Source organism: Penaeus vannamei, chromosome 29, assembly GCF_042767895.1.
Source record: "Penaeus vannamei isolate JL-2024 chromosome 29, ASM4276789v1, whole genome shotgun sequence".
Classification (NCBI taxonomy): Eukaryota; Metazoa; Arthropoda; class Malacostraca; order Decapoda; family Penaeidae; genus Penaeus; species Penaeus vannamei.
In genome coordinates, this window is record NC_091577.1 from 32,103,405 (window position 1) to 32,113,404 (window position 10,000).

The window sequence follows — 10,000 nt, forward strand, 5'->3', positions numbered from 1 at the left end:
ATAGCTTCCTAAGATTTGAAGATCAGAGGGTTTTTTTTGAAGTAAAGATGAAAGCTGGAAGTTTTCATCAGGGCTTTTGATTACAATGTTTTCAAAGTAGGTTCTGTGCATACGAAGAGGAACTATACCAAGAATACAAGAGATATAAAGTGGTTCAAATAACTTTATTACTGTCACTGGTTCACTTCCAAGTTACATAACAAAATACTATTAAAAGGGATATGAGTAAAAGACAGATTTACCATACCATAACTTAAAATAATAAATTCAAATATATATCTCATAACATATCCAAGCTTAACATTAACTAAAATGAAAAATAACATTAGTTCCATTGGATTGCAATAACTTTTTTTTCTTTTCCATAAGCTTGTGCCTGTCTACAATTTGATCACTAATTTCCTCATGTGGTGATGACGCTTAACCAACGGCAGAGGCGATGACTTCGGAAACTCCTGGGTCATCTGATCGCACAGTCAGCTGCATCGTCACACCATCTGAGAGTGCTAGCTTGGCTCTCACTAGCACTTCATGACCACCGCGATAGGTACCTTTTCGAGACAAAGGAACAAAAGCTCAGTCTGTGCTCAAAATGGCATTATCAGAAAACAATAAATGCACATCTATGTATAAAAGCAAAGGACACATTCTGCATGTACCGAACTAGAAGGAAGGTTTTACCTGCGAGATATAAGGTGTGGGCACTCTTGCCTTCGGGAATGCGGTCGGAGCGGTCGCAAGGATGCATGCCTAAGAACTGCGTGACCTGCGTGACGGCCTCTTCCAGGGAGCTCATGGCAGAGAGGGCGAATGTGTCTTCCAGCTCATTGGTTGCTCCCAGCTCATCCCAACCGGCAGCGAAGTTATTGCGTGCGGCTCTCTGGACGTGGTCCGCTACGCTAATCTCGATATCCTCAAGCTGTTAAAAAAAGAAGGAAACTAGGTTAATGACACAACGCTGGTCTTTACTTAAATGGCTAGTGTATAATGAAACAAGATTCATCCTACACGGGAAATTGTAAAACTGGAAAAAGAAAATTAAGACAGTGAAACTTACCGTGTAGTCGTCCTCATATCCATCTTCAGTATCAGGCTCCCCTGTAGCTGGATCGCAGTCCCGAACTTTGAATTTGAGGGTAGCCGAAAAGGTACCTAAGAAAAGGTGAGCTTTTGGTCAAAAAACTTCTTGCACATGAAACTAACATTTAAAGATCAATATAAAGAAGACACAGACTAATATAATATGGAGGGGAAAAAAAGAAAAAGGTACGACACATCCAGGTATCTTGTCAACTTACCTGTTGTTGCCATGATATCTTCTGGAATCCTAAGAAGGGCATAGCAGGACCCTGGTTGAGAGTAAGGCAGAGAAGGGCAAGGAATGTACAGCAGAACATCCCAGTCCTCTCCTTCCACCACCACATTCACAGCTTCTAGTAACTGGTCATTCAAAGTGTTGGTGCAGTCGAACTAAAGGAAAAGAGGAAGAATTTAGTTGGATGTCTTTATCCTATTCTAATATTACTAATGAGCTATGATCATAATCACATATCTCATACTGATCTAAAGACACCTATCATTCTCATTAATCTTATAGACTTGTATATGCTATGATAAGCAAATCTATGACTGAAACAGATATAAGAATAATGTCCTTTTAAAAGCAAGCATGGACATACACGAAAAATGACCCTCCCCCTTTTTGTAGATAATGTAAATTGTCTCACCTGTAGGACAATGTAATCACGGAATGTGTGTTTGATGCATCGCACCATGTACTCAGTCTCAGACTCGGTGAGCTCCACTGGTGCAGACGACTTGAAGAGGGGACCCAGGTTGGCAAACTGGGGAATGGCTGACAGCTGCTCTGCATACCTTGGGTAAAGGAAAAATATTCAAACATCAGCTTTGCAGTCAAGAAAGAGAGAAATGACAATGGAACAATGCAATTATCTATAACTGCTTAAAGTCTTTGTTGTTTGTAGTCCTGCAGGATTTGATAACTTACTTCTCATGCGTGGGAACGACACGCTCCTCCTGCCGTGGTGCCACTTCCATGATGTTCTGCGCCTTCTTCTCTTCTTGTGGAGGGGGTGCTGTGGGCACTGCACGTGTCTCAAAGGGTGCAGAGGTGTCAGCGCGCAAGTACTGGACAAGGGCTCTCTCCAAGCTTGGAAGGGCAAACTAGGGGAGGAAAACTTTGCCTATAAGGGATCCATAACTATTCTCCACCTCACTCCCAATAATCTCCAGGTACATATTGAACATTTATGAAAGAAGTACTGTTGCCAAATTAGGTTTCCAACAAGAGCTTTAATCCAACCAAATTTCCTTTAGACTAAACCAAAGAAGTTTCAGCACACACCTGTGGAGGATTGAGGATATAGCGGTGGATGAGAGCAGAATCCCTTGTAGCCAGAACTGCGTGGTAGTAGGTGGCGCGGTCACGAACCTCATCCTCAGTGTCCATCATACAGCGTTGCAACAGAACCAGCACGTTGCTCAGCAGGGTTTCACACTGGGCACCAAACTTGGCAAGAACGGATACTGCGGCTGCCCTCACAGCGGCATTCTGCAGTTGCAAGATGGTGGTGATGATGATAACACTTTGCAGAAGAAAAATAATTATAATTCTTGATCAACAAAACAAAATATCTGAGAAAGGCAATACAGTTATACATAACATAAACAACTGACTCAGCAAAGGGTGTAGGAGCAGAGAACAAAAGTAACAAACCTCCAGGATCACACGGTTGTACACAAAACGGATGTAACGCGCTGGCTGGCGTGTTCGTGGTCCCTCTCGGCCCAGAAGGTGAAGGATTCGCACAGCAAGTGTTGTATGCTCACAGTCTTCAATGAACTCGCACAGGTGGTCCAAACCTACAAAAGAGAATAGGAGTATGATGCAACTTGCTTTTTCCTGTTATAACTAAAGGAAACTAATCAATACATTTTGGATTAACCTGTTGGATACGATTGTTTCACGGAAATCAAGGGGCCAAAAATACGGTCAGTGGGTAATGTAAGTAGCCAATATTCCAGGAATGCGTGAACACTCATGAGCGGTGACAAGACTCTGTGCCTCCCCTTTGCAAAGTTATTTTGTGTAAACTTTTATCTATTTATTTATTTTTTTTTGCCATTTTCCAATGTCAAAGTCTATTTGTGTTCTTATTTGCTTTATCCAGAAGGTAATCACTTATTTTCCTTGCACAGACTCCATATCACTATGCAGTAAATAACAGTGGGGGGGGGGGGGTATTTGCGTCTTATATCTTGTTATTTTGTAATTTTCAATTTTCTATAATACAACCTGCGCCGCTGGTCACAGCAACCTAGAATACAGTGTGCAGCATGGAAATGGTGTACTCCTTGGAGCCGGCGCTCTTGCAGTCATGGCTTACATTCCACATTCATTCATTGATGGGAATAATGCTAAAGACCCCTTCTAAGTGCTAAATGAGTCTAATTATACTCCAAAAGGTTTGTGCACTCCTGGCAAGTCTTTTCTGTCACCCTGGCCTTTGCTCATGACATAATGGCCCATGGCCATTTTGTCCGATGATGGCATGCTTATGTCACCCAGCCCTCGACCTAGATTTTTTCATGATGGGACTGTAATATCATCTGGATCTTAGGGGTTCATATAGATATGGTTTTAATGGACTCACCCTTCTCCTTAGCCTCAGGGTTATCCTCAATAATGGTGATGATGGTGCTAGCAATGGCCTCCTTGTATGGAAGTCCACCCTCGCTACGGAGCATGTCCGCCAACTGGCCCATGAGCACAGCCTGCTTCCTGGGGTACTTCAATGCCAAGGCCCTCAGTGCCTGCCAGGTAAGGTGATATCAGTATTGTGAACATTTCATATAGATAAAAAACAACAATTACAAAACATTGTATCCATTATGCATAATTCCATTCTTTGTGCATCTGTCTTCCTCCAATTATTAAATGACGATTAAACCTAATCCAAAAAACTAATCTGAACCCCAAAAGCAAAGCAAAACAATGACATAAAAAATAAGCAACATACCTCAACTACAACGATCTTGAACTCATCCGAGATGTCGTTGAGGAAGGAAGAAATGGACTTCATGAGGCGGTCGACTGAGCCCTCAGAGCCAGTCTTGAGTAGGGTGGTGATCGCCAGTGTGGCAATGGAGCGGTTCACGTCCTGGATTAGGTTCTCCAGATCCAGGTTGCAGGCCGTCACTGCATTGGGTTGTGTCATGGCCACCTTGCTGAGGGTACGTACCGCTGCGAACCTAGAGGGGGGAAATGGAGAGAGAGAAAAAATGAATGAATACCACTTTTAATTATATGCACACAAAAATTTATCAAATGAATATAAAAGATAGGAACAAACAATTTAATTAAGAGACTGCACTAGGGATTATTTTTTTCTTTAAGAAGTGTACAATGAATGACATTAAATTTCTATTATCAACACTTCATTTCACAGAAAAATTCCAACCTAGATCTCACCTCAGGGTTGGCTTGGGGCTTGAGAGGAAGAGCTGGAGAACGGAGATGGCTGGGGCAAGGTCCCTGGCTGATGACTTCCTAAGGGTGACAATGGCGTTGGCTGCCTCGTAAATAACCATCTCTGCCTTGTGCCTCAACATCGACTCCAAGAAGTCAAAGAGGCGGCAGTCAGCACCAGCCTCATCCTCCTCAATGAGCCTAGCCACAATACGGATCTGGAGGAGACATTCTTGGTTCTTAATCATCTCAACATGAAATGCATAATATCCAGATAATAAACTAGGAGCATTAATTTTCTAGGATGTACTTATACTGACCTTCTGAAAGAGGAATTCCTTAAAGGAGCTACAAATCAATACTACTGCTCGAACAATGATACTCAATGATATTCATGACCAACAGAAGGACCTCCTCACTCTAGCAAACAGACCAGCAAAAGTTTTCCGAAACATCCCCTTTAATCTCACAGTAGGAAAAATCGCCAACACAAGGTTCAGGAGGTCCTAAACAATGGCAGGTGTGTCAACCAAAAACCAACCAAAAAACAGAAAAAAGAAGTGGACTCACCAGCAGACAGATGGCATAGGGAGATCGCGGGCCAGAGGATGTAAGCTTGGACACCATCTTCGTCACAGCCAGCTTGTCAGACTTGCGAATCTGGTGCAGGACCCCTAAGGCATGGAACTGCACCATCACACTGAAATAAACCATGGGGTTAAGAAACAGCAATACAAGGAAACTGATGTAAGTTTGGATCACATTACTGACCAGGATTTGTTTCCTTTGCCTCGTGAAGTTCTTAGGTTTTTCAAGTTTGTATTTTAAAATAGAGTAAGCATCTATAATAAAACTAAATCACTATTCTTCTTTAGACCTAGCAAAGACAATGATTAGACTTTGAGAATTATCAACCAAAAGAAACTGATGAAGACAAATTTCCTGCTGCATTAGGGCAATATTCATCAATTTATTTTTTCTAATCCAGCACATGGCCCCTTTTAAATCCTCATCCCTAATTTAGGAATTGCATCTGAAGTCCCTCACATCCCTTTCTCCACTCACCAGTCGGAGCTAAGCGCCTCTTGCACTTCTGACACCCAACGCTTCACCACATCGGGGGAATCCTTCATGATGTGGCGACAGGACACCAGAGCAGCGCTGCTTACTCCTGGAGCGCGGTCCACAATGGCCTGCTTCATGTACCGCTCGATGGCTTGCATCATTGTTGCCTAAGAGAGTAAACGGTGAAGTACAAATGGAGCTGAGCCTGGACAGATTAGTATTTCCTAGTGATGATGATAATAAAAATGAAAAAAGATACATTTCTTCTGTACTTATAATTTCAATACTTTCTAGATTTTTGGACCATTTCTCAGCCAATACTCCTCTAATTAGTTCTATTTACTCAAAACATAGTAAATAAATAGCTATCTGAGAGTACGAAACTCCCCCCTGTAGTCCTCGCCAACTTACATCAGTGATGCGGCAGAGAGCCCTAATGGCTGGTGCTCTGTATTGGTCCTCTCTTCCTGTCATATCCTTGGTCAGGGATGACGTGACGATGATGGTATCTTCAGCCACATTGCATAATTCCTAAAAGCATTCCGAAGTTAAAATTAAGGTTTGGAAAAAGATTCACATCCACTTTTCATATCATAATATGCTTTATATTCATAATGCAGAGAATAATATCCCTTTCCTTCTTTCTCAAGTGACAGCAATAAACCTTAAAAAATCAATACAATGATTAATATCAAACCAATTTAGTCTAACGGTAATTGAAAGATACATAGAGCAAATAAAAGTAATCCACACTAAAATTAAAAACTGTCAATAATTATAATAATATTAATAACAATAACATTATCAAAATGCTGATGATGACAAAAATAAAGCTGATAATGATAATGAAGAAGAAGAAGTAGGAAGAAAAAACAAACAAAGACAAAACACAAACAGTATATAGATTAATAAAAATCATAAAATCAGATTAAATGGAGGGTGGCCAGAAATTAAGAAAACACCCACCTTGATACCAAGATACACGAGCCTCCTCAGGACGAGGTCGTTGCTCTGGAAAAGCTTGGTCATGGCGAAGAAGGCATCTGTGGCCTCCTTAGTGGCTAACGTCTCGCCCTGATTGAGCAGGTACAGGATCTTGGTGAGGACATGTGTGCTGCGCTTGACGTTAACAGGTGTCTCATTGAACACCCGTGCCTCCTGCAGCACTGATGTCTTGTCCACACTGTGGTAGGGGTTCCCGCACCCTGAGAGCCGGGGAGGAGGGTTGTTTTAAGAAAATCTAATTCATAGACAATTTTCTTTTTAAAAATATTTTGTTGAGCACTGTATGAAAAGCAATAGAAAATCTTATCTTCTACATCAAGACATGTGAAATGAACTAAAGCAACAGAAAAGGATGAGTAGTAGTGAAAAATGGAAGTAAAAGAGAGATAGGGTGAGGAAGGGATATCGAGAAGAAAGATGAAAAGTAAAGAGAGAGAAAGGAAGAAAGAAGCAGAGACGAACTAATGAGGTGAAAAAGTAAGGGAGGAGAGGGAGTGAGAATAATCGAGCCAAAAATAAAAGAAAAACCTTCGCAGAATATAATTTTACAAATTATCATACCAAGTAACTCAATACGGAAACAAAACGCATAAAAAGCTGTGACGAAATATGTACAGTTGGCAATGCATCTACCATGCCCTTGGAGTGTGGAGGCTTGTCTTCAACCCAAAACCAAATCTGACATGCTTTGCCGTTAAGCCAATGACTCTGTACTTATCCTGTAAAGTTTAATGACTGTCTGGCCTGACCTGTTGAGAAAACTTTTGAGTCAAGAGACGCATCTTGGGAAACAGTCTTGTAAATCCATAGAAGCTGAACTGTAGAAATACAGCGATACAGAAGCAAGTGTTCCTACAAATCTGGGTTTTCATTGCTGTAATAAATTGCCAGCAAGTTGTAAAGAGAGAGAGAAAAAAAAGAAAAAAAAAGAAAAAGAAACAAAAAAGCAATATCAAATTTTGTTGCCCTGTTGTAAGGATAACTAATAAATTTCATAGAAAGGCAGACATGAGGTAATATTGAAAATTATGACTGGAAACAAGCAGAAAATTACACTATTTTACCTGCTTATCACATTTTTTCTAAATACTATATACACACATTTTATACCCTTAAACTCGTATCACTTGCAGTACTGTACAAAATCTAAGAAAGTCAAAAGTATTACACAATTAGGTAAAGTATTGCATGGGCCCACAGCTGATGTTGGCGGATTCGCTTAAATGTAGACAAACTCATCAATGCCACAGTACATGTTTTGAGGTCTGTGGCACGCTCAAAAATGAATTTGGGGAAAGTAAGGGGGGAGGGGAGTGGAACGATTGTGCACTTTAATCCATTCCTCTTGGAGGTACTGGTAAATCAAAAAAAGAAATGAATAACTTCATCCGTGTGGAAGTTCTTTTTCACTTGAGAAAAGCAAATTAGGAGAAAAGAGTAACTGAAGGACAAGCACACAGCTCAAAAATCTTGGTAGACATTGTATAAGGCCACTGGCTTCCTCATCACAGGAAGAGAGGACAAGGGCTGGCCAAGAGCAGGGAAGTTGAACATCACGGCAAATGTTACAAGGGCAGCAGGAACTATGCAGTATGGGAATCTTCTGCGACACTGAAGGTGAATGAAATGGCAACGCCTCAGTCTGGTGGACCCCGAGCTGTACAAGCTAACACACGCACCCATACTAAATACATGTCGAGCATCGTTACCTACAGTCAACAGCTACCAGGAATTTTCAGCTGTCAAGCTAATGACTAGCTAATATGTATATATTTGTAAGAGATTGAAGTTAAGCAAACTATTTGTTACTCCACCAGTCGACCTGATATCGTATGTCAAGGGCAAACGTCCAACCTTTGGCATGTTTGTGGTAGATCCCTCGATGGTCAAGTACAAAAGTTACAAAAGATGGTGCACCTGCAAAATTGATTAATGACCGTTTGTACTCAGAACAAAAAAACACAACCACACACATACAAAAATATTTCTTGCTACACCCTTTGGGACAGAATTCTCTAGATTTTGATTCCTTAGTAGCTAAGCTCAAAGTAGTGTCATGTTTCTTTAGCATTAATAAATGTTCTTGTATCACTATAAACTAAATCTTCTTTAATGTCTCTTACTTAATGTTTTTTGTTTTGTGCAAAAACTAGTGTAAACATGAAAACATGAACACAACAATCTATACAAATGTTACAGGGTCTGTGAATGGTTTAGGATACCTTATTTTTACATTTTTGGAATTTAAGGTAACATCTGGAATACTAATAATTTAGCAACTCAAGTGATCATCCCCGATTATACTTTTCCAGCATGCACTATGCATCAAATTGGATGCTGCAGTATAAACATTAATATACTATTTGCATAATCATTAACAAAATTATACAACTACTCCTCTCTAGTATCTGCCTCAACATCGATTTCAGGAAATTAATTCCCTGAAGTCATGCACATATATCTAGACAGAAGACTAGGTCACTTGACCTTATTAACAAAATCCCAATCATTGTCAAAAACCTTTTTTTTCTTAACTGAAAGACAAAAAACAAGAAGTAAATTTCACCTCCACTGCATAAAAGTTAGTCCTTTATATATTAAGCCATACCTAATTAAAGCAAAAGTGAAAAAAAAAAAAAAACTGATACCTGCTTATAATTTTAGTGAGTACAGAATAATAATAATAATAAAAAATATATATAATAATAATAATAATACACAACAAATCTATGCTATAAAAAAGAGAGAAGATGAAAGAAAATAATAAAACAAAAGCCAACACCACCAAACTATAACTTTCCACTGGCCTTAATCCACAAAGATCAAAGATAGTTCACACTCCAAAGCCCTTCCGTGATCACATAGTCAAAGAACGTTTTGGAAAAGAGAAAACCCTAAACTACAATGGTCATTTCTATAACTACTCAAACTGTCAGGCGTGGGAGCTTTACACCATAGCACTAATGTCAAAATCATGCTTGAACTGAGATATCCCAAACCCCTTGTATTTTTTGGATTAAACGCCTACGTAAATAAATATAGCTTTATGCTAAAGGTTACTCTTGATGTGACAGACTGTCTGTTTATGTATGCTTCTATATTACCCACTGTGCGCAAGGAATAGCTGGGGTTACCATCCAGTGGCAGAGAGGAATTTGAACGCGGGTCAGCAAATTTGCTCGACAGTAACACTGCCACACAGCACAAATTATTTAGATGTGAAATAAGTTGGTATAAGTTAAAGACACCAACATGCGTAGATAGTGGGAAATGGACACTGCCATCTTATACAGGAAGAAATAGAGTGGGATAGAACATAGTTTAAGCTGCAGAGGCCTCATATTTACTTTTAATTGGGGGATTAAGTGGATATGTTATGTTTTTGTTATTTTAGTTCGCATGATAACCACATTTTGTTATATTATCGAATTTGTATGCATT

At 39.9% G+C, this 10,000-nt stretch overlaps 1 protein-coding gene across 1 annotated transcript in view; it reads right to left on the reverse strand.

Annotated features, from left to right (window-relative positions):
• Positions 1-145: 145 nt before the first annotated feature.
• The window catches only part of gammaCOP (coat protein (coatomer) gamma), a 12,924-nt gene continuing 3,069 nt past the window's right edge, over positions 146-10,000 (reverse strand). The window contains exons 2-16 of the mRNA XM_027379012.2: positions 6,521-6,759; positions 5,966-6,085; positions 5,555-5,721; positions 5,060-5,189; positions 4,493-4,707; positions 4,041-4,272; positions 3,675-3,834; positions 2,738-2,883; positions 2,366-2,572; positions 2,009-2,184; positions 1,728-1,875; positions 1,299-1,470; positions 1,058-1,152; positions 682-919; positions 146-551 (exon numbers count right to left, since the gene is read on the reverse strand). Of these exons, the coding sequence (XP_027234813.1) occupies positions 421-551; positions 682-919; positions 1,058-1,152; positions 1,299-1,470; positions 1,728-1,875; positions 2,009-2,184; positions 2,366-2,572; positions 2,738-2,883; positions 3,675-3,834; positions 4,041-4,272; positions 4,493-4,707; positions 5,060-5,189; positions 5,555-5,721; positions 5,966-6,085; positions 6,521-6,759 (2,576 nt within the window). The 3' untranslated portion in view covers positions 146-420. The remainder of the gene's footprint in view (positions 552-681; positions 920-1,057; positions 1,153-1,298; positions 1,471-1,727; positions 1,876-2,008; positions 2,185-2,365; positions 2,573-2,737; positions 2,884-3,674; positions 3,835-4,040; positions 4,273-4,492; positions 4,708-5,059; positions 5,190-5,554; positions 5,722-5,965; positions 6,086-6,520; positions 6,760-10,000) is intronic.